Source organism: Ascaphus truei, chromosome 5 (assembly GCF_040206685.1).
Source record: "Ascaphus truei isolate aAscTru1 chromosome 5, aAscTru1.hap1, whole genome shotgun sequence".
NCBI lineage: Eukaryota > Metazoa > Chordata > Amphibia > Anura > Ascaphidae > Ascaphus > Ascaphus truei.
The window spans coordinates 2,204,365-2,232,190 of record NC_134487.1 but is presented as its reverse complement, the minus strand read 5'-3'; the positions used below and the strand labels follow the sequence as shown (position 1 = coordinate 2,232,190).

Here is a 27,826-nt window from a genome sequence, read left to right as displayed (position 1 = left end):
TGTCATTATACGGGACTCAGCCCTCCGAGTACATTCATGGGAGGAGAGAGAGGGGTGAGAGGTCATTATACGAGACTCAGCCCTCCGAGTACATTCATGGGAGGAGAGAGAGGGGCGAGAGGTCATTATACGGGACTCAGCCCTCCGAGTACATTCATGGGAGGAGAGAGAGGGGCGAGAGGGTCATTATACGGGACTCAGCCCTCCGAGTACATTCATGGGAGGAGAGAGAGGGGCGAGAGGGTCATTATACGGGACTCAGCCCTCCGAGTACATTCATGGGAGGAGAGAGAGGGGCGAGAGGGTCATTATACGGGACTCAGCCCTCCGAGTACATTCATGGGAGGAGAGAGAGGGGCGAGAGGTCATTATACGAGACTCAGCCCTCCGAGTACATTCATGGGAGGAGAGAGAGGGGCGAGAGGGTCATTATACGGGACTCAGCCCTCCGAGTACATTCATGGGAGGAGAGAGAGGGGCGAGAGGGTCATTATACGGGACTCAGCCCTCCGAGTACATTCATGGGAGGAGAGAGAGGGGCGAGAGGTCATTATACGAGACTCAGCCCTCCGAGTACATTCATGGGAGGGGCGAGAGGGGTGAGAGGGTCATTATACGGGACTCAGCCCTCCGAGTACATTCATGGGAGGAGAGAGAGGGGTGAGAGGTCATTATACGAGACTCAGCCCTCCGAGTACATTCATGGGAGGAGAGAGAGGGGTGAGAGGGTCATTATACGGGACTCAGCCCTCCGAGTACATTCATGGGAGGAGAGAGAGGGGCGAGAGGGTCATTATACGGGACTCAGCCCTCCGAGTACATTCATGGGAGGAGAGAGAGTGGTGAGAGGGTCATTATACGGGACTCAGCCCTCCGAGTACATTCATGGGAGGAGAGAGAGGGGCGAGAGGTCATTATACGGGACTCAGCCCTCCGAGTACATTCATGGGAGGAGAGAGAGGGGCGAGAGGTCATTATACGGGACTCAGCCCTCCGAGTACATTCATGGGAGGAGAGAGAGGAGCGAGAGGTCATTATACGGGACTCAGCCCTCCGAGTACATTCATGGGAGGAGAGAGAGGGGTGAGAGGTCATTATACGGGAGTCAGCCCTCCGAGTACATTCATGGGAGGAGAGAGAGGGGCGAGAGGTCATTATACGGGACTCAGCCCTCCGAGTACATTCATGGGAGGAGAGAGAGGGGCGAGAGGGTCATTATACGGGACTCAGCCCTCCGAGTACATTCATGGGAGGAGAGAGAGGGGCGAGAGGTCATTATACGAGACTCAGCCCTCCGAGTACATTCATGGGAGGGGCGAGAGGGGTGAGAGGGTCATTATACGGGAGTCAGCCCTCCGAGTACATTCATGGGAGGAGAGAGAGGGGTGAGAGGTCATTATACGAGACTCAGCCCTCCGAGTACATTCATGGGAGGAGAGAGAGGGGTGAGAGGGTCATTAATCGGGACTCAGCCCTCCGAGTACATTCATGGGAGGACAGAGAGGGGCGAGAGGGTCATTAATCGGGACTCAGCCCTCCGAGTACATTCATGGGAGGAGAGAGAGGGGCGAGAGGTCATTATACGGGACTCAGCCCTCCGAGTACATTCATGGGAGGAGAGAGAGGGGTGAGAGGGTCATTATACGGGACTCGGCCCTCCGAGTACATTCATGGGAGGAGAGAGAGGGGCGAGAGGTCATTAATCGGGACTCAGCCCTCCGAGTACATTCATGGGAGGAGAGAGAGGGGCGAGAGGGTCATTATACGAGACTCAGCCCTCCGAGTACATTCATGGGAGGAGAGAGAGGGGCGAGAGGTCATTAATCGGGACTCAGCCCTCCGAGTACATTCATGGGAGGAGAGAGAGGGGCGAGAGGGTCATTATACGAGACTCAGCCCTCCGAGTACATTCATGGGAGGAGAGAGAGGGGTGAGAGGGTCATTATACGGGGCTCAGCCCTCCGAGTACATTCATGGGAGGAGAGAGAGGGGCGAGAGGTCATTATACGAGGCTCAGCCCTCCGAGTACATTCATGGGAGGGGCGAGAGGGTCATTATACGGGACTCAGCCCTCCGAGTACATTCATGGGAGGAGAGAGAGGGGCGAGAGGTCATTATACGGGACTCAGCCCTCCGAGTACATTCATGGGAGGAGAGAGAGGGGGGAGAGGTCATTAATCGGGACTCAGCCCTCCGAGTACATTCATGGGAGGAGAGAGAGGGGCGAGAGGGTCATTATACGGGACTCGGCCCTCCGAGTACATTCATGGGAGGAGAGAGAGGGGCGAGAGGGTCATTATACGGGACTCGGCCCTCCGAGTACATTCATGGGAGGAGAGAGAGGGGGGAGAGTGACATTATACGAGACTCAGCCCTCCGAGTACATTCATGGGAGGAGAGAGAGGGGCGAGAGGGTCATTATACGGGACTCGGCCCTCCGAGTACATTCATGGGAGGAGAGAGAGGGGCGAGAGTGTCATTATACGAGACTCAGCCCTCCGAGTACATTCATGGGAGGAGAGAGAGGGGGGAGAGGTCATTATACGAGACTCAGCCCTCCGAGTACATTCATGGGAGGAGAGAGAGTGGCGAGAGGTCATTATACGAGACTCAGCCCTCCGAGTACATTCATGGGAGGAGAGAGAGGGGTGAGAGGGTCATTATACGGGGCTCAGCCCTCCGAGTACATTCATGGGAGGAGAGAGAGGGGTGAGAGGGTCATTATACGGGAGTCAGCCCTCCGAGTACATTCATGGGAGGAGAGAGAGGGGTGAAAGGGTCATTATACAGGACTCAGCCCTCCGAGTACATTCATGGGAGGAGAGAGAGGGGCGAGAGAGAGGGGCGAGAGGGTCATTATACGAGACTCAGCCCTCCGAGTACATTCATGGGAGGAGAGAGAGGGGGGAGAAGGTCATTATACGGGACTCGGCCCTCCGAGTACATTCATGGGAGGAGAGAGAGGGGCGAGAGTGTCATTATACGGGAGTCAGCCCTCCGAGTACATTCATGGGAGGAGAGAGAGTGGCGAGAGGTCATTATACGAGACTCAGCCCTCCGAGTACATTCATGGGAGGAGAGAGAGGGGTGAGAGGGTCATTATACGGGGCTCAGCCCTCCGAGTACATTCATGGGAGGAGAGAGAGGGGTGAGAGGGTCATTATACGGGAGTCAGCCCTCCGAGTACATTCATGGGAGGAGAGAGAGGGGTGAAAGGGTCATTATACAGGACTCAGCCCTCCGAGTACATTCATGGGAGGAGAGAGAGGGGCGAGAGAGAGGGGCGAGAGGGTCATTATACGAGACTCAGCCCTCCGAGTACATTCATGGGAGGAGAGAGAGGGGGGAGAAGGTCATTATACGGGACTCGGCCCTCCGAGTACATTCATGGGAGGAGAGAGAGGGGCGAGAGGGTCATTATACGGGAGTCAGCCCTCCGAGTACATTCATGGGAGGAGAGAGAGGGGTGAGAGGTCATTATACGGGACTCGGCCCTCCGAGTACATTCATGGGAGGAGAGAGAGGGGGGAGAGTGTCATTATACGGGACTCAGCCCTCCGAGTACATTCATGGGAGGAGAGAGAGGGGCGAGAGGGTCATTATACGGGACTCGGCCCTCCGAGTACATTCATGGGAGGAGAGAGAGGGGCGAGAGTGTCATTATACGGGAGTCAGCCCTCCGAGTACATTCATGGGAGGAGAGAGAGGGGTGAGAGGTCATTATACGAGGCTCAGCCCTCCGAGTACATTCATGGGAGGAGAGAGAGGGGCGAGAGGTCATTATACGAGACTCAGCCCTCCGAGTACATTCATGGGAGGAGAGAGAGGGGGGAGAAGGTCATTATACGAGACTCAGCCCTCCGAGTACATTCATGGGAGGAGAGAGAGGGGCGAGAGGGTCATTATACGGGACTCAGCCCTCCGAGTACATTCATGGGAGGAGAGAGAGGGGCGAGAGTGTCATTATACGGGACTCAGCCCTCCGAGTACATTCATGGGAGGAGAGAGAGGTGCGAGAGTGTCATTATACGGGACTCAGCCCTCCGAGTACATTCATGGGAGGAGAGAGAGGGGGGAGAGGGTCATTATACGGGACTCGGCCCTCCGAGTACATTCATGGGAGGAGAGAGAGGGGCGAGAGTGTCATTATACGGGACTCGGCCCTCCGAGTACATTCATGGGAGGAGAGAGAGGGGCGAGAGGGTCATTATACGGGACTCAGCCCACCGAGTACATTCATGGGAGGAGAGAGAGGGGCGAGAGGGTCATTATACGAGACTCAGCCCTCCGAGTACATTCATGGGAGGAGAGAGAGGGGCGAGAGGGTCATTAATCGAGACTCAGCCCTCCGAGTACATTCATGGGAGGAGAGAGAGGGGTGAGAGGGTCATTATACGAGACTCAGCCCTCCGAGTACATTCATGGGAGGAGAGAGAGGGGCGAGAGGGTCATTATACGAGGCTCAGCCCTCCGAGTACATTCATGGGAGGAGAGAGAGGGGCGAGAGGGTCATTATACAGGACTCAGCCCTCCGAGTACATTCATGGGAGGAGAGAGAGGGGCGAGAGGGTCATTATACGAGACTCAGCCCTCCGAGTACATTCATGGGAGGAGAGAGAGGGGCGAGAGGTCATTATACGAGACTCAGCCCTCCGAGTACATTCATGGGAGGAGAGAGAGGGTCATTATACGAGACTCAGCCCTCCGGGTACATTCATGGGAGGAGAGAGTGGGGCGAGAGGGTCATTATACGAGACTCAGCCCTCCGAGAGGCATTTACATTCATGGGAGGGGGAGAGAGGGGCGAGAGTGTCATTAATCGGGACTCAGCCCTCCGAGAGGCATTTACATTCATGGGAGGAGGAGAGGGACTTCTATGTATATATGTTGCCTCCAAAAAAACTTAAGGAGAGATGGCAGGTGTTGAAAAAAGAGCACAACTGAGGTATCTTGGGAGATATGCAAAGTATATTTAAATGAGTCCCATCCCACACTTCCTTAAAAAGGATTTCCATAAGAACTATATTTAGTTGACAAGCCTAAGGCACCTAGTGATTGAAATTGTGTCAGACCCCACCAGATGGGAACCCAACAACCTCTGTTATTCAGGAAAACAGCTCTAGCAGTGTGAGCGAAACCACCGCCTCTCAAATCCAACTTCAGATATTTAAGAATTTGAACCGGTTTCAAGGCGGAAATCCTAAGTATCGAGTCAGAAAGCGAACATGCCTCTTTCAGGCTAATCCACGTCGGATTCGGACTTAAAATCTGCCCAGACGGCACCTGTATCTCACAGTAGGGTAACACGTCATGATATAACACACACAGACTGCACCTGTATCTCACAGCAGGGTAACACGTCATGATATAACACACACAGACTGCACCTGTATCTCACAGCAGGGTAACACGTCATGATATAACACACACAGACTGCACCTGTATCTCACAGCAGGGTAACACGTCATGATATAACACACACAGACTGCACCTGTATGTCACAGGAGGGTAACACGTCATGATATAACACACACAGACTGCACCTGTATCTCACAGCAGGGTAACACGTCATGATATAACACACACAGACTGCACCTGTATCTCACAGCAGGGTAACACGTCATGATATAACACACACAGACTGCACCTGTATGTCACAGCAGGGTAACACGTCATGATATAACACACACAGACTGCATCTGTATGTCACAGCAGGGTAACACGTCATGATATAACACACACAGACTGCACCTGTATCTCACAGCAGGGTAACACGTCATGATATAACACACACAGACTGCACCTGTATGTCACAGCAGGGTAACACGTCATGATATAACACACACAGACTGCACCTGTATGTCACAGCAGGGTAACACGTCAGGATATAACACACACAGACTGCACCTGTATCTCACAGCAGGGTAACACGTCATGATATAACACACACAGACTGCACCTGTATGTCACAGCAGGGTAACACGTCATGATATAACACACACAGACTGCACCTGTATGTCACAGCAGGGTAACACGTCAGGATATAACACACAGGGACAGCACCTGTATCTTACAGCAGGGTAACACGTCATGATATAACACACACAGACTGCACCTGTATCTCACAGTAGGGTAACACGTCATGATATAACACACACAGACTGCACCTGTATGTCACAGCAGGGTAACACGTCATGATATAACACACACAGACTGCACCTGTATCTCACAGCAGGGTAACACGTCAGGATATAACACACACAGACTGCATCTGTATGTCACAGCAGGGTAACACGTCATGATATAACACACACAGACTGCACCTGTATGTCACAGCAGGGTAACACGTCAGGATATAACACACAGGGACAGCACCTGTATCTTACAGCAGGGTAACACGTCATGATATAACACACACAGACTGCACCTGTATCTCACAGTAGGGTAACACGTCATGATATAACACACACAGACTGCACCTGTATGTCACAACAGGGTAACACGTCAGGATATAACACACACAGACTGCACCTGTATGTCACAGCAGGGTAACACGTCATGATATAACACACACAGACTGCACCTGTATCTCACAGCAGGGTAACACGTCAGGATATAACACACACAGACTGCACCTGTATGTCACAGCAGGGTAACACGTCATGATATAACACACAGGGACAGCAACTACAGGGCCTGTAACTCGGGAAGCAGGGGGTCCCCGAGACTGAAATCAAAGCGGTTCAGCTCAGGAGACCCCCTGCTCCCACACACTATTAATAAAAATTACAATAAAGCAGCTTCATTACAATTGCAGATAGTCGCTATTGTAATGAATTTTAAATTTGTGTTTTAATACTAGTGTAGATGAGCAGGGGGTCTCCGGAGCAGAGCCGCGTTCATTTGAGGTCCGGGGACCCCCTGCTTCCAGACATACAGGCCCCGTTATGGGGTTCCGGTATCTCCTATACATTTAAATGTCCTGCGTCACGTGACCGTAGGAATCCAAAGCATAGGGGATACCGGCACCCCATAACGGGGCCTGTATCTCGGGAAGCAGGGGATCCCCGGACCTGAAACCAATGCAGTTCTGCTCCGGAGACCCCCTGCTCATCTACACTATTATTACAATGGTAGAGGGCAGATCAGCTCATCGCCGGCTACTCGCCATTTCTGCAAATGTCATCACAGGTATTCGGGGCTTTCTGCTGCACACCGTGATAGCGACGCTGCCCAAAATGGCAATTTTAAAATCCTGGCGATTTGTTTTTCCGGCCTTTACTGCATGAGGCCCTAATTCGTTTTCAGTGGTGTCTGCTCCGGCCAATCTGCTCACCAGCCGTCTCTTTCACCGGACAGATAACCTCATGGGCGTAGAAGGAGGGGAAAATTCCTCGCTCGCCTGTCCTCATGTTGTAACCGCGACACCATGAGCCGTCCTCACACTCCACCAGCAGAGGGTCATCAACGTCCAGCTCCAGCTCATCCTCGTGACGCGGGATGAACCTGCAAGGAGGGAGCACAATGACGCAGAGAGGAGGGGGCTGGGGTAACTACCCAAAGGAGTAGTGAAGACACAGAGAGGAGGGGGCTGGGGTAACTACCCAAAGGAGTAGTGAAGACACAGAGAGGAGGGGAACTGTAGTGATAGAGGCAGAAAGGGACATCTCTACAGGAAGAGGCTGACCAGATGGCTCCTATGGTGACAGAAAGCAAGGAATCCATAATGACAAAAAGGAGACTCATGGTGGTTGATGACAGGGATAGGGAGGTGGGGACCTGGGAGACAGAGGGCACTATGAAAGGGACCAATGGTGATGCATAGTAGAGGGTAAGTGGTGATATAGGAAGGAGAGAACCTGCTATGACACTACGAAAGAAAGGGCCTGTCGTAACATAGGATTGAGGAGACCTGGGGTGACACCGGAATGAGGGGACCTGGAGTAACACATGGAGGAGGAGACCTGGGGTGACACAGGGATGGGGGGACCTGGAGTAACACATGGAGGAGGAGACCTGGGGTGACACAGGGATGGGGGGACCTGGAGTAACACATGGAGGAGGAGACCAGGGGTGACAGGGATGGGGGGGACCTGGAGTAACACATGGAGGAGGAGACCTGGGGTGACACAGGAATGAGGGGACCTGGAGAAACACATGGAGGAGGAGACATGGGGTGACACAGGGATGGGGGGACCTGGAGTAACACATGGAGGAGGAGACCTGGGGTGACACAGGGATGGGGGGACCTGGAGTAACACATGGAGGAGGAGACCTGGGGTGACACAGGGATGGGGGGACCTGGAGTAACACATGGAGGAGGAGACCTGGGGTGACAGGTATGGGGGGGACCTGGAGTAACACATGGAGGAGGAGACCTGGGGTGACACAGGAATGAGGGGACCTGGAGAAACACATGGAGGAGGAGACATGGGGTGACACAGGAATGAGGGGACCTGGAGCAACACATGGAGTAGGGGACCTGGAGTAACACATGGAGGAGGAGACCTGGGGTGACACAGGGATGGGGGGACCTGGAGTAACACAGGGAGGAGGAGACCTGGGGTGACACAGGGATGGGGGGACCTGGAGTAACACATGGAGGAGGAGACCTGGGGTGACACAGGAATGAGGGGACCTGGAGTAACACATGGAGTAGGGGACCCAGAGTAGCACATGGACCTGGGGTGACACAGGAATGAGGTGACCGGGAGTAACACATGGAGGAGGGGGACAAAGGCTGACACAGAAAGAAAAGATGACCAGAGTGATACTGGAAGGAGAGGACCTGTAGTGACAGCATAGTGGGCACCTGCGGTAACACAGAGATACAGTAGATCTTTTTATGCAGAGAAGAGCCATCAAATTAATAAAGGGGATGGACAATCTAACTTTTGAGGAAAGGCTAGCTAAATTGGATTTATTTACATTAGAAAAGAAGCATCTAAGAGGGGATATGATAACTATATACAAATATATTCGGGGACAATACAAGGAGCTTTCAAACGAACTATTCATCCCACGTGCAGTACAAAGGACTCGGGGCCATCCCTTAAGGTTGGAGGAAAGGAGATTTCACCAGCTACAAAGGAAAGGGTTCTTTACAGTAAGGGCAGTTAAAATGAGGAATTCATTACCCATGGAGACTGTGATGGCAGATACAATAGATTTGTTCAAAAAAAAGGTTGGACATCTTTTTAGATGGGAAAGGTATACAGGGATATACCAAATAAGTATACATGGGAAGGATGTTGATCCAGGGATTAATCTGATTGCCAATTCTTGGAGTCAGGAAGGAATTAATTTTTCCCCTTAATGGGTTTTTTGTTTGCCTTCCTCTGGATCAATAAGTAAGTATAGATATAGGAAAAAGTATCTGTTGTCTAAATTTAGCATAGGTTGAACTTGATGGACGTACGTCTTTTTTCAACCTCATCTACTATGTAACTATTTAACTATGCAGCTGATGTGCTTCTGCTCAAACCCCCATGTAACATTGTCCCCTCACCTAAACACAGCTCTGTGTGTCTGCTCTCGCTCCTCCCCATTCAGCACACAGGAGAACAGCCCAAAGGACTCAGTGCCTGAAGGAGACACACAATACACAGCTCTAGTGGCACATTGATTCAGGTGATACAGAACACACCACAGGTGATAGTGACACACACTATGTCTCAGGAGAAACCTTAGGTGACACACAACACATCTCAGATAATGTGCAACATAGAAACTCCTGTAATGAAGGTCACATATTGAGTACAATCACATGGTCAATGAGGTCTCATGGTCAGTGAAGTCACATGATCAGTAGATCACACAATCAGAATACTCCTCTCATGGTCAGTAGGATGTCTCCTCAGATGGACACTGAATTCATATGGTCAGCAATGTCACATAGGCATGCAACTCTCTAGGTCAGTAGGTCACATGATTATACTCCTCCTTTGGTGATTAGAAACCCCCTTGTGGGATCCCCCTTTATCCAGTTAGTATGAGCTGGCTACTTACTTGATGATCGTGATGTGCTATTTACGAAGACATTGAGAAACTTTTTGGAGAAAGGCATGTTGGGTTCTGGGGACGAGTCCCCTGAGGAGGACTCCTGCTCATGGGCCTCCACCTCCTCCCCAAAGTCGTCCTCCTCCAGGTCGCATGGGTCACAAGCCCTAAGGAGGTCACTGCCATCGCTCAGGATGGATGTGCACCTCTGCAGACTGACCAGCTCCAGCTGTGTATGCTCATCCACCACCAGTGTGTACTTCATCGAGTCATAGGCCAGGGATTCATCCAACAGGCGTGGCTCTGCTGTGGGGGGATCCAAGAAGGGTTCCTCCTCCATGCAGCTCTGGTATGGGGAGTTCTTCAGGTTCCTGTAATATGGGATCTCATCATCATCCTCCCTGTGATACTCCAGGTTAAAGCCACGGTTGGTTTTTGCTGTGGAAACATCCAGGGCAGGTTGACTGTGGCCCAGGTCCTGGCATAGGTCATCACAGAGGTCATTGTCCTCAAGGATGCCAGAGTCCAGGTCACGGTCGATGTCCCAGCCCACTGCCAGCTGTTGCAGAACTTCCTCTGATCTTGGCCATGGCATCTGCTCAGCCTTGTGCAAAGAGGTCTGGGGGTGGCTATTGGCTGTGTGGGATAAGCCCTCCAGCTGCAGGGGTAGTCCTTCAAATATTGGCGTGACTGTGTCATACAAGTCATGCTGGAGGTAAAGCCTGGGGCCATTGTCCTCTCTATCTGGGGAGCCCAGGGAATTCTGGAGGGTCTCCATATCGACCAACTCGATGCTATGCTGCACTAGGTCCAGCTCCCGGGGAGGTTCCTTGGAGCTTGTAAGCTCAGCTGCCAGTTCTGGCTCGATGGTGTCAGCATCTAGCTCAGAGGTGGGAGAGAGGGTGTCGCAGGACGGGCTGGTTTGCCGCTGAAAACATTCATCTGGACAGTTAATCGGGTACGAGCCCTCCGAAATCATCTTGTTCACCAGGTTGCTGAGGAGCCAGGGGGAGTCAGTATCCTCACTGAGATCGGCCTCCGACTCTGAGTCTGAATCATATTCGCTGTTCACATCAGTCTCTGGTATCAGTTTGGGCCCAACGGGCAGGTAAAAGGACCGTCGTATGCTCTCCAGACTGCGCTCTGTATGGTGGTCTAATTCCTCCCGAGGCAGAGCTTCCTCCTCTTGACTCCAGGCGCTGTATTTATTCTCGGGTTCTACCCCTTCTGGGCCATTCTTTTCTTCTTTGTCCAGCAGGATAGAGTCCTTTATGCCCAGACGGCCTCCCTCTCCTATGGGGTCTGGCTCTGGGTCGGAGGAGGGGGAACTTGCCTCTTCGATAGAGTTGGTAAGATGGGAGGATCTTCCACTGCTGGATTCACTGCTCAGGTCTAGCTCTGTCTCTGAAATGGAGGAGATCATGTTCCCCACCAGCCTACCAGCCTCACAGGCAAAGGCTGCCTCAATCTCCCCCTCAACGTCTGAATCAGAGCAGGGGGAACTGAGGTCCTCGCTGCGCCGCCCGGAAGGCATAAAGCGACCACGACTGGTCAAGTCTGCCTCAATCCCAGGGTCTGAGGAGGGGGAGGTGGTTTCATTGGAGGAGTCAGGGGGGTGTCCCCGTGTGCTGCCTCCCCTCTCCGGAATCAGCTCCTCGTGGTGTTCTTGGGGGAGAGAGGAGACCCTGAGCTCTGTGTCTCCCAGCCATGGCCCCCCATGACCGGATTGGTGGAGGCCAGTGGGGAGTCTTGGCAAATCGCTACCCTCCAGGATCTCCAGCTCTGTCAGTGTGTGGCCACTCTCCGGACCTCTGTGAGTGTCCAGCTCTGTGTGAGTGGTTTGGGGATAGGACACCAACTCTGCAGAATAAAGAAAGGGTGTTAGGTTAGATATAACGGAGAAAGTCATATATATCCACCTATAGGAAAAGATAATTACACCCATAGGAAAAGATAATTACACCAATAGGAAAAGATAATTACACCCAGTTAGAAAGAAACATCAAACCAAGTCAAAAAATATGTCGACAGGTGAGTAGTGACATCCAACCATGAGGAAAGAGATATCTGACCAAGAGAAAAGAGACACAAAACTAGGAGGAAAGGGACATTGAACTAAGACCAAGGAAGAGACATCCACTCGTAAAGGAGACATTCACTCAGAAGAAAAGAGACATCCACCCATGAGGAAAGAAAGAATCACTCAGGAGAAAAGGGACTCATCTCTGAAAATAGTAGACATCCACACAAAAAAAGGGACTGCCACCCATGGAAAAATTGACATCTAACCAGGAGAAAAGACACGAATCCATGAATAAAGAGACAGATAGATATCCTGCCGTTTGAATTTCTTAATCTCCTCATAGATCTGATTCACTCTCACCAGTGTCATGTCTCTCAGTGTCCACCCAGCTGTCTCTTTGAGAAATGAATCCACCGTTGTTGTTAAGTGTGTCCTGCAAATCAGAAGAGATTATCTCAAAACAATCCCATATAATCTGTGCTCCCCAATACCACCGCTATATAATCTGTGCACCCCAATACCATATTAGTGTAGGCATGTCCCCATACCTCCCGGTCCATGGGGTGGGGATCTGCGGGTGAACCCGGATAGGAGTAGGGAATGCTGGAGTAGAGGTAGCGTGGTGAGCAAGTCGCCGGAAATTTGCGGCGGTCCTGATATGCAGGGCGTCGCCATCTTGGATAGTTACACCTGCGCGCTAGAAGTCTCGCGCATGCGCAGTGTGCAGAGAGTTGTGGCAGCCATTAGGCATGCTCCGCAAGGGACAACACATCCCAGAAGCCCATGGGGTTGCTCATCACATGGGCCTTTGCAGCCAATAGGGCTCACGGATCAGCACAGAGAGAGATAGATACATTTGGCGCACTGAGGAGACCACGCCAGTCGGAAGCAGGACAGCAAGGGGTGAGATACGGTCCAGGGAGAAGTGCTCCTCTGGACTGGGCTAGATATAGGCTAGGTGCCCAGGGCACCCCAGTACTTTGGGGATTCCACCGGGGTGGAGCATGGTGTGTCAATAGCCTTGTGTGCCTTGCCTGGTGTTGTGTTGTAGGGGGGACCGAGGACTGAGACCACCCCAGGATCCCAGCGGCGGAGGCTTAGGCCTCCTGTAAGCCACACAGGTAATCAACAGCACACATAGCTCCCTTAGACACGGGGAAAGGGGACTACATTAGGATGACTCCTTTTATACTACCTGATACTCCTGTCCTGGCCCCTCCCTAATAACCTGATACTCCTGTCCTGGCCCCTCCCCATAACCTGATACTCCTGTCCTGGCCCCTCCCTAATAACCTGATACTCCTGTCCTGGCCCCTCCCCATAACCTGATACTCCTGTCCTGGCCCCTTCCTCATAACCTGATACTCCTGTCCTGGCCCCTTCCTCATAACCTGATACTCCTGTCCTGGCCTCTCCCCCATAACCTAATACTCCTGCCCTGGCCCCTCCCCATAACCTGATACTCCTGTCCTGGCCCCTCCCCATATCCTGATATTCCTGCCCTGGCCCCTCCCCCATAACCTAATACTCCTGTCCTGGCCCCTTCCTCATAACCTGATACTCCTGTCCTGGCCCCTCCCCATATCCTGATACTCCTGTCCTGGCCTCTCCCCCATAACCTAATACTCCTGCCCTGGCCCCTCCCCATATCCTGATATTCCTGCCCTGGCCCCTCCCCCATAACCTGATACTCCTGCCCTGGCCCCTCCCCCATAATCTGATACTCCTGCCCTGGCCCCTCCCCATAATCTGATACTCCTGCCCTGGCCCCTCCCCCATAACCTGATACTCCTGCCCTGGCCCCTCCCCCATAATCTGATACTCCTGTCCTGGCCCCTTCCTCATAACCTAATACTCCTGCCCTGGCCCCTCCCCATAACCTGATACTCCTGTCCTGGCCCCTTCCTCATAACCTGATACTCCTGCCCTGGCCCCTCCCCCATAACCTGATACTCCTGTCCTGGCCCCTTCCTCATAACCTGATACTCCTGCCCTGGCCCCTCCCCCATAACCTAATACTCCTGCCCTGGCCCCTCCCCCATAACCTGATACTCCTGCTCTGGCCCCTCCCCATACCCTGATATTCCTGCCCTGGCCCCTCCCCCATAACCTGATACTCCTGCCCTGGCCCCTCCCCCATAATCTGATACTCCTGCCCTGGCCCCTCCCCCATAACCTGGTACTCCTGCCCTGGCCCCTCCCCCATAATCTGATACTCCTGCCCTGGCCCCTCCCCCATAATCTGATACTCCTGCCCTGGCCCCTCCCCTGTAACCTGATACTCCTGCCCTGGCCCCTCCCCCATAACCTGATACTCCTGCCCTGGCCCCTCCCCTGTAACCTGATACTCCTGCCCTGGCCCCTCCCCCATAACCTGATACTCCTGCCCTGGCCCCTCCCCCATAACCTGATACTCCTGCCCTGGCCCCTCCCCCATAACCTGATACTCCTGCCCTGGCCCCTCCCCTGTAACCTGATACTCCTGCCCTGGCCCCTCCCCTGTAACCTGATACTCCTGCCCTGGCCCCTCCCCCATAACCTGATACTCCTGCCCTGGCCCCTCCCCATACCCTGATATTCCTGCCCTGGCCCCTCCCCCATAACCTGATACTCCTGCCCTGGCCCCTCCCCATATCCTGATACTCCTGCCCTGGCCCCTCCCCCATAACCTGATACTCCTGCCCTGGCCCCTCCCCATATCCTGATACTCCTGCCCTGGCCCCTCCCCCATAACCTGATACTCCTGCCCTGGCCCCTCCCCATATCCTGATACTCCTGCCCTGGCCCCTCCCCCATAACCTGATACTCCTGTCCTCGCCCCTTCCTCATAACCTGATACTCCTGCCCTGGCCCCTCCCCCATAACCTAATACTCCTGTCCTGGCCCCTCCCCCATAACCTGATACTCCTGCCCTGGCCCCTCCCCCATAACCTGGTACTCCTGTCCTGGCCCCTCCCCCATAACCTGATACTCCTGCCCTGGCTCCTCCCCCATAACCTGATACTCCTGCCCTGGCCCCTCCCCCATAACCTGATACTCCTGCCCTGGCCCCTCCCCCATAACCTGATACTCCTGCCCTGGCCCCTCCCCCGTAACCTGATACTCCTGCCCTGGCCCCTCCCCCGTAACCTGATACTCCTGCCCTGGCCCCTCCCCCATAACCTGATACTCCTGCCCTGGCCCCTCCCCCATAACCTGATACTCCTGCCCTGGCCCCTCCCCCATACCCTGAAATTCCTGCCCTGGCCCCTCCCCCGTAACCTGATACTCCTGCCCTGGCCCCTCCCTAATAACCTGATACTCCTGCCCTGGCCCCTCCCCCATACCCTGAAATTCCTGCCCTGGCCCCTCCCCCATAACCTGATACTCCTGCCCTGGCCCCTCCCCCATAACCTGATACTCCTGTCCTGGCCCCTCCCCTGTAACCTGATACTCCTGTCCTGGCCCCTCCCCCATAACCTAATACTCCTGCCCTGGCCCCTCCCCATAACCTGATACTCCTGCCCTGGCCCCTCCCCTATAACCTAATACTCCTGCCCTGGCCCCTCCCCCATACCCTGATATTCCTGCCCTGGCCCCTCCCCCATAACCTGATACTCCTGCCCTGGCCCCTCCCCCATAATCTGATACTCCTGCCCTGGCCCCTCCCCCATAACCTGGTACTCCTGTCCTGGCCCCTCCCCCATAACCTGATACTCCTGCCCTGGCCCCTCCCCCATAACCTGAAATTCCTGCCCTGGCTCCTCCCCCATAACCTGATACTCCTGCCCTGGCCCCTCCCCCATACCCTGATATTCCTGCCCTGGCCCCTCCCCCATAACCTGATACTCCTGCCCTGGCCCCTCCCCCATAATCTGATACTCCTGCCCTGGCCCCTCCCCCATAACCTGATACTCCTGCCCTGGCCCCTCCCCCATAACCTGATACTCCTGCCCTGGCCCCTCCCCTGTAACCTGATACTCCTGCCCTGGCCCCTCCCCCATAACCTGATACTCCTGCCCTGGCCCCTCCCCCATAACCTGATACTCCTGCCCTGGCCCCTCCCCCATAACCTGATACTCCTGCCCTGGCCCCTCCCCCATAACCTCGTACTCCTGCCCTGGCCCCTCCCCCATAACCTGATACTCCTGCCCTGGCCCCTCCCCCATAACCTGATACTCCTGCCCTGGCCCCTCCCCCATAACCTCGTACTCCTGCCCTGGCCCCTCCCCCATAACCTCGTACTCCTGCCCTGGCCCCTCCCCCATAACCTGATACTCCTGCCCTGGCCCCTCCCCCATAACCTGATACTCCTGCCCTGGCCCCTCCCCCATAACCTGATACTCCTGCCCTGGCCCCTCCCCCATAACCTCGTACTCCTGCCCTGGCCCCTCCCCCATAACCTGATACTCCTGCCCTGGCCCCTCCCCCATAACCTGATACTCCTGCCCTGGCCCCTCCCCCATAACCTCGTACTCCTGCCCTGGCCCCTCCCCCATAACCTCGTACTCCTGCCCTGGCCCCTCCCCTGTAACCTGATACTCCTGCCCTGGCCCCTCCCCCATACCCTGAAATTCCTGCCCTGGCCCCTCCCCTGTAACCTGATACTCCTGCCCTGGCCCCTCCCCATATCCTGATACTCCTGCCCTGGCCCCTCCCCCATAACCTGGTACTCCTGCCCTGGCCCCTCCCCCATAACCTGAAATTCCTGCCCTGGCCCCTCCCCCATAACCTGATACTCCTGCCCTGTCCCCTCCCCCATAACCTGGTACTCCTGCCCTGGCCCCTCCCCCATAACCTGATACTCCTGCCCTGGCCCCTCCCCTGAAACCTGATACTCCTGCCCTGGCCCCTCCCCCATAACCTGATACTCCTGCCCTGGCCCCTCCCCCATAACCTGATACTCCTGCCCTGGCCCCTCCCCTGTAACCTGATACTCCTGCCCTGGCCCCTCCCCCATAACCTGAAATTCCTGCCCTGGCCCCTCCCCCATAACCTGGTACTCCTGCCCTGGCCCCTCCCCCATAACCTGGTACTCCTGCCCTGGCCCCTCCCCCATACCCTGAAATTCCTGTCCTGGCCCCTCCCCTGTAACCTGATACTCCTGCCCTGGCCCCTCCCCCATAACCTGGTACTCCTGCCCTGGCCCCTCCCCCATACCCTGAAATTCCTGCCCTGGCCCCTCCCCTGTAACCTGATACTCCTGCCCTGGCCCCTCCCCCATAACCTGGTACTCCTGCCCTGGCCCCTCCCCTGTAACCTGATACTCCTGCCCTGGCCCCTCCCCATACCCTGATACTCCTGCCCTGGCCCCTCCCCCATAACCTGATACTCCTGCCCTGGCCCCTCCCCATACCCTGATACTCCTGCCCTGGCCCCTCCCCTGTAACCTGATACTCCTGCCCTGGCCCCTCCCCTGTAACCTGATACTCCTGCCCTGGCCCCTCCCCTGTAACCTGATACTCCTGCCCTGGCCCCTCCCCATACCCTGATACTCCTGCCCTGGCCCCTCCCCCATAACCTGGTACTCCTGCCCTGGCCCCTCCCCCATAACCTGATACTCCTGCCCTGGCCCCTCCCCATACCCTGATACTCCTGCCCTGGCCCCTCCCCTGTAACCTGATACTCCTGCCCTGGCCCCTCCCCCATAACCTGATACTCCTGCCCTGGCCCCTCCCCCATAACCTGATACTCCTGCCCTGGCCCCTCCCCCATACCCTGAAATTCCTGCCCTGGCCCCTCCCCTGTAACCTGATACTCCTGCCCTGGCCCCTCCCCCATAACCTGATACTCCTGCCCTGGCCCCTCCCCCATAACCTGATACTCCTGCCCTGGCCCCTCCCCCATAACCTGATACTCCTGCCCTGGCCCCTCCCCCATAACCTGATACTCCTGCCCTGGCCCCTCCCCCATAACCTGGTACTCCTGTCCTGGCCCCTCCCCCATAACCTGAAATTCCTGCCCTGGCCCCTCCCCTGTAACCTGATACTCCTGCCCTGGCCCCTCCCCCATAACCTGAAATTCCTGCCCTGGCCCCTCCCCTGTAACCTGATACTCCTGCCCTGGCCCCTCCCCTGTAACCTGATACTCCTGCCCTGGCCCCTCCCCTGTAACCTGATACTCCTGAACCTGCCCCCCCCCCCCCCCCCCATAACCTGTTACTCACCTGGGTTCGGGGAGTCATTAGTCTCAGGGTGCTGGGTCTATTTTTCAGGGTGTCCTCGGGAGGTAGGGGGGAGGGGCTTGGAGAGGGCGGGGCTTGCTGATGCTTCCTGTTCTCTTCGGTGGGAAGCACTTCCTCTTCCTCTTCCTCCTCGTCTTCCTCTTCATCAATCATCTCAAACTCCTGGAAATCCTCCTGGAAGCTGCAGAGAGCGCGGGATGGATCGGAGCGTCCAAAGCTGAGACCGTCCTGAGAGAGAGAGAGAGAGAGAGAGAGAGAGAGAGAGAGAGAGAGAGAGAGAGAGAGAGACAGTCACACAGAGAGCGCGGGATGGATCGGAGCGTCCAAAGCTGAGACCGTCCTGAGAGAGAGAGAGAGAGAGAGAGAGAGACAGTCACACAGAGAGCGCGGGATGGATCAGAGCGTCCAAAGCTGAGACCGTCCTGAGAGAGAGAGAGAGAGAGACAGTCACACAGAGAGCACGAGATGGATCGGAGCGTCCAAAGCTGAGACTGTCCTGAGAGAGAGAGAGAGAGAGACAGTCACACAGCGAACGCGGGATGGATCGGAGCGTCCAAAGCTGAGACTGTCCTGAGAGAGAAAGAAAGAGAGACAGTCACACAGAGAGCGCGGGATGGATCAGAACGTCCAAAGCTGAGACCGTCCTGAGAGAGAGAGAGACAGTCACACAGAGAGCGCGGGATGGATCAGAACGTCCAAAGCTGAGACCGTCCTGAGAGAGAGAGAGACAGTCACACAGAGAGCGCGGGATGGATCAGAGCGTCCAAAGCTGAGACCGTCCTGAGAGAGAGAGAAAGAGACAGTCACACAGAGAGCACGAGATGGATCGGAGCGTCCAAAGCTGAGACCGTCCTGAGAGAGAGAGAGAGAGAGAGAGAGACAGTCACACAGCGAACGCGGGATGGATCCGAGCATCCAAAGCTGAGACTGTCCTGAGAGAGAGAGAAAGAGACAGTCACACAGAGAGCACGAGATGGATCGGAGCGTCCAAAGCTGAGACTGTCCTGAGAGAGAAAGAAAGAGAGAGAGACAGTCACACAGAGAGCGCGGGATGGATCAGAACATCCAAAGCTGAGACCGTCCTGAGAGAGAGAGAGACAGTCACACAGAGAGCGCGTGATGGATCAGAGCATCCAAAGCTGAGACCGTCCTGAGAGAGAGAGAGAGAGAGAGACAGTCAAACAGAGAGCGCGGGATGGATCAGAGCGTCCAAAGCTGAGACCGCCCTGAGAGAGAGAGAGAGAGACAGTCACACAGAGAGTGCGGGATGGATCCGAGCATCCAAAGCTGAGACCGTCCTGAGAGAGAGAGAGAGAGAGAGAGAGAGAGAGAGAGAGAGAGAGAGTCAAACAGAGAGCGCGGGATGGATCAGAGCGTCCAAAGCTGAGACAGCCCTGAGAGAGAGAAAGAGACAGTCACACAGAGAGCGTGGGATGGATCAGAGCATCCAAAGCTGAGACGCCTCTCCCTGTGCGATCTGGCTGCGGGCTGCAGAGAGAGACGCCTCTCCCTGTGCGATCTGGCTGCGGGCTGCAGAGAGAGACGCCTCTCCCTGTGCGATCTGGCTGCAGGCTGCAGAGAGACGCCTCTCCCTGTGCGATCTAGCTGTGGGCTGCAGAGAGACGCCTCTCCCTGTGCGATCTAGCTGCGGGCTGCAGAGAGAGACACCTCTCCCTGTGCGATCTGGCTGCGGGCTGCAGAGAGAGACGCCTCTCCCTGTGTGATCTAGCTGTGGGCTGCACAGAGAGACGCCTCTCCTTGTGCGATCTGGCTGCGGGCTGCAGAGAGAGACGCCTCTCCCTGTGTGATCTAGCTGTGGGCTGCAGAGAGACGCCTCTCCCTGTGCGATCTAGCTGCGGGCTGCAGAGAGAGACGCCTCTCCCTGTGCGATCTGGCTGTGGGCTGCAGAGAGAGACGCATCTCCCTGTGCGATCTGGCTGTGGGCTGCAGAGAGACGCCTCTCCCTGTGTGATCTGGCTGCGGGCTGCACAGAGAGACGCCTCTCCCTGTGCGATCTAGCTGCGGGCTGCAGAGAGAGACACCTCTCCCTGTGCGATCTGGCTGTGGGCTGCACAGAGAGACGCCTCTCCCTGTGCGATCTAGCTGCGGGCTGCAGAGAGAGACACCTCTCCCTGTGCGATCTGGCTGTGGGCAGCAGAGAGACGCCTCTCCCCTTGCGATCTGGCTGTGGGCTGCAGAGAGAGACGCCTCTCCTTGTGCGATCTGGCTGCGGGCTGCAGAGAGAGACGCCTCTCCCTGTGCGATCTGGTTGCGGGCTGCAGAGAGAGACGCCTCTCCCTGTGCGATCAGGCTGCGAGCTGCAGAGAGAGATGCCTCTCCCTGTTCGATCAGGCTGCGAGCTGCACTGAGAGACGCCTCTCCCTGTGCGATCTGGCTGCGGGCTGCAGAGAGAGATGCCTCTCCCTGTGCGATCTGACTGCGGGCTGCAGAGAGAGATGCCTCTCCCTGTGCGATCTGGCTGCGGGCTGCAGAGAGACGCCTCTCCCTGTGCGATCTGGCTGTGGGCTGCACAGAGAGACGCCACTCCCCGTGCGATCTGGCTGCGGGCTGCACAGAGAGACACCTCTCCCTGTGCGATCTGGCTGCGAGCTGCAGAGAGAGACGCCTCTCCCTGTGCGATCTGGCTGCGGGCTGCAGAGAGAGACACCTCTCCCTGTGCGATCTGGCTGCGAGCTGCAGAGAGAGACGCCTCTCCCTGTGCGATCTGGCTGCAGGCTGCAGAGAGAGACGCCTCTCCCTGTGCGATCTGGCTGTGGGCTGCAGAGAGAGACGCCTCTCCCTGTGCGATCTGGCTGCGGGCTGCAGAGAGAGACGCCTCTCCCTGTGCGATCTGGCTGCGAGCTGCAGAGAGAGACGCCTCTCCCTGTGCGATCTAGCTGCGAGCTGCAGAGAGACGCCTCTCCCCGTGCGATCTGGCTGCGGGCTGCAGAGAGAGACACCTCTCCCTGTGCGATCTGGCTGTGGGCTGCAGAGAGACGCCTCTCCCTGTGCGATCTAGCTGTGGGCTGCAGAGAGACGCCTCTCCCTGTGCGAGCTGGCTGCGGGCTGCAGAGAGAGACGCCTCTCCCTGTGCGATCTAGCTGTGGGCTGCAGAGAGATGCCTCTCCCTGTGCGATCTGGCTGCGAGCTGCAGAGAGAGACACCTCTCCCTGTGCGATCTAGCTGTGGGCTGCAGAGAGACGCCTCTCCCTGTGCGATCTAGCTGTGGGCTGCAGAGAGACGCCTCTCCCTGTGCGATCTAGCTGTGGGCTGCAGAGAGACGCCTCTCCCTGTGCGATCTAGCTGTGGGCTGCAGAGAGATGCCTCTCCCTGTGCGATCTGGCTGTGGGCTGCAGAGAGACGCCTCTCCCTGTGCGATCTGGCTGCGATCTAGAGAGAGACACCTCTCCCTGTGCGATCTAGCTGTGGGCTGCAGAGAGAGACGCCTCTCCCTGTGCGATCTGGCTGCGGGCTGCAGAGAGAGACGCCTCTCCCTGTGTGATCTAGCTGTGGGCTGCAGAGAGACGCCTCTCCCTGTGCGATCTAGCTGCGGGCTGCAGAGAGAGACGCCTCTCCCTGTGCGATCTGGCTGTGGGCTGCAGAGAGAGACGCATCTCCCTGTGCGATCTGGCTGTGGGCTGCAGAGAGACGCCTCTCCCTGTGTGATCTGGCTGCGGGCTGCACAGAGAGACGCCTCTCCCTGTGCGATCTAGCTGCGGGCTGCAGAGAGAGACACCTCTCCCTGTGCGATCTGGCTGTGGGCTGCACAGAGAGACGCCTCTCCCTGTGCGATCTAGCTGCGGGCTGCAGAGAGAGACACCTCTCCCTGTGCGATCTGGCTGTGGGCAGCAGAGAGACGCCTCTCCCCTTGCGATCTGGCTGTGGGCTGCAGAGAGAGACGCCTCTCCCTGTGCGATCTGGCTGCGGGCTGCAGAGAGAGACGCCTCTCCCTGTGCGATCTGGTTGCGGGCTGCAGAGAGAGACACCTCTCCCTGTGCGATCAGGCTGCGAGCTGCAGAGAGAGATGCCTCTCCCTGTGCGATCAGGCTGCGAGCTGCACTGAGAGACGCCTCTCCCTGTGCGATCTGGCTGCGGGCTGCAGAGAGAGATGCCTCTCCCTGTGCGATCTGACTGCGGGCTGCAGAGAGAGATGCCTCTCCCTGTGCGATCTGGCTGCGGGCTGCAGAGAGACGCCTCTCCTTGTGAGATCTGGCTGCGGGCTGCAGAGAGACGCCTCTCCCTGTGCGATCTGGCTGCGGGCTGCAGAGATACGCCTCTCCCTGTGCGATCTGGCTGTGGGCTGCACAGAGAGACGCCACTCCCCGTGCGATCTGGCTGCGGGCTGCACAGAGAGACACCTCTCCCTGTGCGATCTGGCTGCGAGCTGCAGAGAGAGACGCCTCTCCCTGTGCGATCTGGCTGCGGGCTGCAGAGAGAGACACCTCTCCCTGTGCGATCTGGCTGCGAGCTGCAGAGAGAGACGCCTCTCCCAGTGCGATCTGGCTGCAGGCTGCAGAGAGAGACGCCTCTCCCTGTGCGATCTGGCTGTGGGCTGCAGAGAGAGACGCCTCTCCCTGTGCGATCTGGCTGCGGGCTGCAGAGAGAGACGCCTCTCCCTGTGCGATCTGGCTGCGAGCTGCAGAGAGAGACGCCTCTCCCTGTGCGATCTAGCTGCGAGCTGCAGAGAGACGCCTCTCCCCGTGCGATCTGGCTGCGGGCTGCAGAGAGAGACACCTCTCCCTGTGCGATCTGGCTGTGGGCTGCAGAGAGACGCCTCTCCCTGTGCGATCTAGCTGTGGGCTGCAGAGAGACGCCTCTCCCTGTGCGAGCTGGCTGCGGGCTGCAGAGAGAGACGCCTCTCCCTGTGCGATCTAGCTGTGGGCTGCAGAGAGATGCCTCTCCCTGTGCGATCTGGCTGCGAGCTGCAGAGAGAGACACCTCTCCCTGTGCGATCTAGCTGTGGGCTGCAGAGAGACGCCTCTCCCTGTGCGATCTAGCTGTGGGCTGCAGAGAGACGCCTCTCCCTGTGCGATCTAGCTGTGGGCTGCAGAGAGACGCCTCTCCCTGTGCGATCTAGCTGTGGGCTGCAGAGAGACGCCTCTCCCTGTGCGATCTGGCTGCGGGCTGCAGAGATACGCCTCTCCCTGTGCGATCTGGCTGTGGGCTGCACAGAGAGACGCCACTCCCCGTGCGTTCTGGCTGCGGGCTGCACAGAGAGACACCTCTCCCTGTGCGATCTGGCTGCGAGCTGCAGAGAGAGACGCCTCTCCCTGTGCGATCTGGCTGCGGGCTGCAGAGAGAGACACCTCTCCCTGTGCGATCTGGCTGCGAGCTGCAGAGAGAGACGCCTCTCCCTGTGCGATCTGGCTGCAGGCTGCAGAGAGAGACGCCTCTCCCTGTGCGATCTGGCTGTGGGCTGCAGAGAGAGACGCCTCTCCCTGTGCGATCTGGCTGCGGGCTGCAGAGAGAGACGCCTCTCCCTGTGCGATCTGGCTGCGAGCTGCAGAGAGAGACGCCTCTCCCTGTGCGATCTAGCTGCGAGCTGCAGAGAGACGCCTCTCCCCGTGCGATCTGGCTGCGGGCTGCAGAGAGAGACACCTCTCCCTGTGCGATCTGGCTGTGGGCTGCAGAGAGACGCCTCTCCCTGTGCGATCTAGCTGTGGGCTGCAGAGAGACGCCTCTCCCTGTGCGAGCTGGCTGCGGGCTGCAGAGAGAGACGCCTCTCCCTGTGCGATCTAGCTGTGGGCTGCAGAGAGATGCCTCTCCCTGTGCGATCTGGCTGCGAGCTGCAGAGAGAGACACCTCTCCCTGTGCGATCTAGCTGTGGGCTGCAGAGAGACGCCTCTCCCTGTGCGATCTAGCTGTGGGCTGCAGAGAGACGCCTCTCCCTGTGCGATCTAGCTGTGGGCTGCAGAGAGACGCCTCTCCCTGTGCGATCTAGCTGTGGGCTGCAGAGAGATGCCTCTCCCTGTGCGATCTGGCTGTGGGCTGCAGAGAGACGCCTCTCCCTGTGCGATCTGGCTGCGATCTAGAGAGAGACACCTCTCCCTGTGCGATCTAGCTGTGGGCTGCAGAGAGAGACGCCTCTCCCTGTGCGATCTGGCTGCGGGCTGCAGAGAGAGACGCCTCTCCCTGTGTGATCTAGCTGTGGGCTGCAGAGAGACGCCTCTCCCTGTGCGATCTAGCTGCGGGCTGCAGAGAGAGACGCCTCTCCCTGTGCGATCTGGCTGCGGGCTGCAGAGAGAGACGCCTCTCCCTGTGCGATGTAGCTGTGGGCTGCAGAGAGACACCTCTCCCTGTGTGGTCTGGCTGCGGGCTGCACAGAGAGACGCCTCTCCCTGTGCGATCTGGCTGCGGGCTGCAGAGAGAGACGCCTCTCCCTGTGCGATCTAGCTGTGGGCTGCAGAGAGACGCCTCTCCCTGTGCGATCTGGCTGCGGGCTGCAGAGAGACGCCTCTCCCTGTGCGATCTGGCTGCGAGCTAGAGAGAGACACCTCTCCCTGTGCGATCTAGCTGTGGGCTGCAGAGAGATGCCTCTCCCTGTGCGATCTGGCTGCGGGCTGCAGAGAGAGACACCTCTCCCTGTGCGATCTGGCTGTGGGCTGCAGAGACGCCTCTCCCTGTGCGATCTGGCTGTGAGCTGCAGAGAGACGCCTCTCCCTGTGCGATCTGGCTGCGGGCTGCAGAGAGAGACGCCTCTCCCTGTGCGATCTGGCTGCGGGCTGCAGAGAGAGACGCCTCTCCCTGTGCGATCTAGCTGTGGGCTGCAGAGAGACACCTCTCCCTGTGTGGTCTGGCTGCGGGCTGCACAGAGAGACGCCTCTCCCTGTGCGATCTGGCTGCGGGCTGCAGAGAGAGACGCCTCTCCCTGTGCGATCTGGCTGCGGGCTGCAGAGAGAGACGCCTCTCCCTGTGCGATCTAGCTGTGGGCTGCAGAGAGATGCCTCTCCCTGTGCGATCTGGCTGCGGGCTGCAGAGAGAGACGCCTCTCCCTGTGCGATCTGGCTGCGGGCTGCAGAGAGAGACGCCTCTCCCTGTGCGATCTGGCTGCGAGCTGCAGAGAGAGACGCCTCTCCCTGTGCGATCTAGCTGTGGGCTGCAGAGAGACGCCTCTCCCTGTGCGATCAGGCTGCGGGCTGCAGAGAGAGATGCCTCTCCCTGTGCGATCTGGCTGCGGGCTGCAGAGAGAGACGCCTCTCCCTGTGCGATCTCGCTGTGGGCTGCAGAGAGACACCTCTCCCTGTGTGGTCTGGCTGCGGGCTGCACAGAGAGACGCCTCTCCCTGTGCGATCTGGCTGCGGGCTGCAGAGAAAGACGCCTCTCCCTGTGCGATCTAGCTGTGGGCTGCAGAGAGATGCCTCTCCCTGTGCGATCTGGCTGCGGGCTGCAGAGAGAGACGCCTCTCCCTGTGCGATCTGGCTGCGGGCTGCAGAGAGAGTTTTTGCTTGCCCATTGACTGCTAATGTATTTATCTGTGCCCCTTTAGGGTATAGATAAATACAGTGGCGGGCAATGATTTGTTTGGCAAATGCTTGTTTTGAATTAATGGTTATGTTTTCCATTTCTGTTTATTGTTTTGAGTTAATTGTTATGTATTTGTAGGGCTTTTTTTATTTACATTTTCGGATTGTTTAGGCGTTTCATTTAATTGTTAAGCTTGTTAGGGGTTACATTTCTTTTATTGTTGTGTTTTATTGGGAATGTTGTTTTTTTTAGGTTGCCCATTGACTGCTATAGTGGCTTATCATGCCCATACTATATGGGCATGATGTACCACTGTGCCAATCAATGGGTAGAGGGTGGGGGTACTTGTGCCAGGGTGGGTAGTTAGGCCTCCTGGTGGGGTAGCGAGGGAGAGGGGTTAACCCCTTAATTACCATAGCGGTTACTAATCGCTAATGTGATTAAGAGGGTTAGGGGCCATTAGATTGTATTGTTTCTTGTTGAGTTCCTGCCAACGTAGGATATGGACGCAGAAGATGATGATGAGGATGCCCTTCATCCTGGCAGGGGTAAGTAGAAGTTTTATTTTCTTTATGCTGCTGTATATTGTTTTATTTTGAATGGGCAAATGCACTATTATCCATATCTGGATAATAGTAATTTTGCCCATTACTGTACAGTAATGTTATGGTTGTTGGGGGTAGAGGGGGTGCCCATTCCTTGCCATTGGGGGTATCTTTGCTCCCATTAAGGACATAGGTAACCACACTGGCAATGAATGGGTGTATTGTTTAGTATTGTTTGTATTGTGTTTTAATGTTTATTGTGCGTAGCGGGGTGGGTGAAGGTGGTATTTGGCCCGCGTGGGTGTTTATGTCTACCGGGTAGGTAGCAGGAGGGTTAACCCCTTCATTACCTTAGCGGTATTAACTGGTTAACTCCTCCTGCAACTCCCCCACAAGGCCTAAACACCCACCAAGGGCCAAATACCACCTTCACCCACCCCCGCTACCCACAATAAACCGGACACTGATAGTTAACCCCTTCATTGCCTTAGTGGTTAGCGGCTAAGGTAATGAAGCTTCCTGTAAATGTATTTTTCCTGCATGGGATTGATGCCGGGGGTCTCCGGTGCTGGTATTAATGCAGGGGTCCCCGGAGCTGATATTAAAGCGGGGGTCCTCGGAGCTGGTATTAATGTGGGGGTCTCCGGTGCGGGTATTAATGTGTATCAGCTCCGAAGACCACGGCATCAATCCCAGGCAGGAAAAAGGCATTTTTTTCACCAAGTCCCTCTCTCCCCGCCCTTCTCACCAGCTGCACCACAGCTTTTGCTGGCGAGAAGAATCTAGGATAAAATCTCAATTCCAGAGCCCCGATAAGATTATCGCGGCTACTAGAATTGCACCATTTTATCAAAATTGTGATTTTCGGGTTTCTCGCCGGCTCCCGCACGATGTGTTTGGCCAGGAACCAGAAATCGCGATTAAATGCTGAATAGCGACCTTGGGAGAACAGCTCAAAAGCTTTGATACGTTGGTTATCGTGGTTACTAGAATAGGGCCACAAGACTCTTATTCTATAACTTGCAATAGTGCCGATTCAGCTCTGTCACATGGAAATCCCTATTACAGTTACACATATACACTGGCGACACACTTTATTCGAGCTTGGCTAGTCCCACGAATTCGGGTATACCCGGGTGTATTGAGGTTTGTGACTGTTTTCTGCCCGAGTACATTGAGTTATTTTCCAAGCAGGGATTGAAGCATTTTATTCCCGCTGGCTGCAATACTGCACAGTATATATATATAAACTGCATTACAATTCATGAATTTATGCCATCTGGTAGACACGCGAAGCATTGCAGCCTATTAAATCCTAATCATTATCATTTAACAGATCAGCCGCCCATCAGCCAGGCATGAACCCAGGCTGGGAAGGCAAATGCAACGGGGCTTGTCAGAGGTTAGGAGTGGCGCATTCCAGGTATCTGCCAGGTACATACCGGGTATTTGCTCGAATAAAGTGTGTCGGTGCAGTACACACACACATACACACACACACTCATCACATACACACACTCATCACATACACTCACACTCACTACATACACTCACACTCATCACATACACTCACACACTCATCACACACACACACACATCACACACACACTCACTCATCACACACACTCATCA

At 56.1% G+C, this 27,826-nt stretch overlaps 1 protein-coding gene and 1 long non-coding RNA gene across 3 annotated transcripts in view; one reads left to right on the top strand and one right to left on the bottom strand.

The window, feature by feature from the left end:
- The window catches only part of MAPK8IP2 (mitogen-activated protein kinase 8 interacting protein 2), a 174,757-nt gene that overhangs the window by 87,766 nt on the left and 59,165 nt on the right, over positions 1-27,826 (bottom strand). The window contains exons 3-8 of one of the 2 annotated variants that reach the window (XM_075599235.1): positions 18,168-18,413; positions 12,383-12,455; positions 10,009-11,859; positions 9,509-9,584; positions 8,789-8,812; positions 7,337-7,506 (exon numbers count right to left, since the gene is read on the bottom strand). In XM_075599235.1, coding sequence (XP_075455350.1) covers positions 7,337-7,506; positions 8,789-8,812; positions 9,509-9,584; positions 10,009-11,859; positions 12,383-12,455; positions 18,168-18,413 — 2,440 coding nt within the window. The remainder of the gene's footprint in view (positions 1-7,336; positions 7,507-8,788; positions 8,813-9,508; positions 9,585-10,008; positions 11,860-12,382; positions 12,456-18,167; positions 18,414-27,826) is intronic. The other variant, XM_075599236.1, reaches the window with a different exon arrangement.
- LOC142494784 (uncharacterized) overlaps positions 1-27,826 on the top strand; it is a 130,015-nt gene that overhangs the window by 98,726 nt on the left and 3,463 nt on the right. The gene's annotated exons all lie outside the window — the stretch shown is intronic.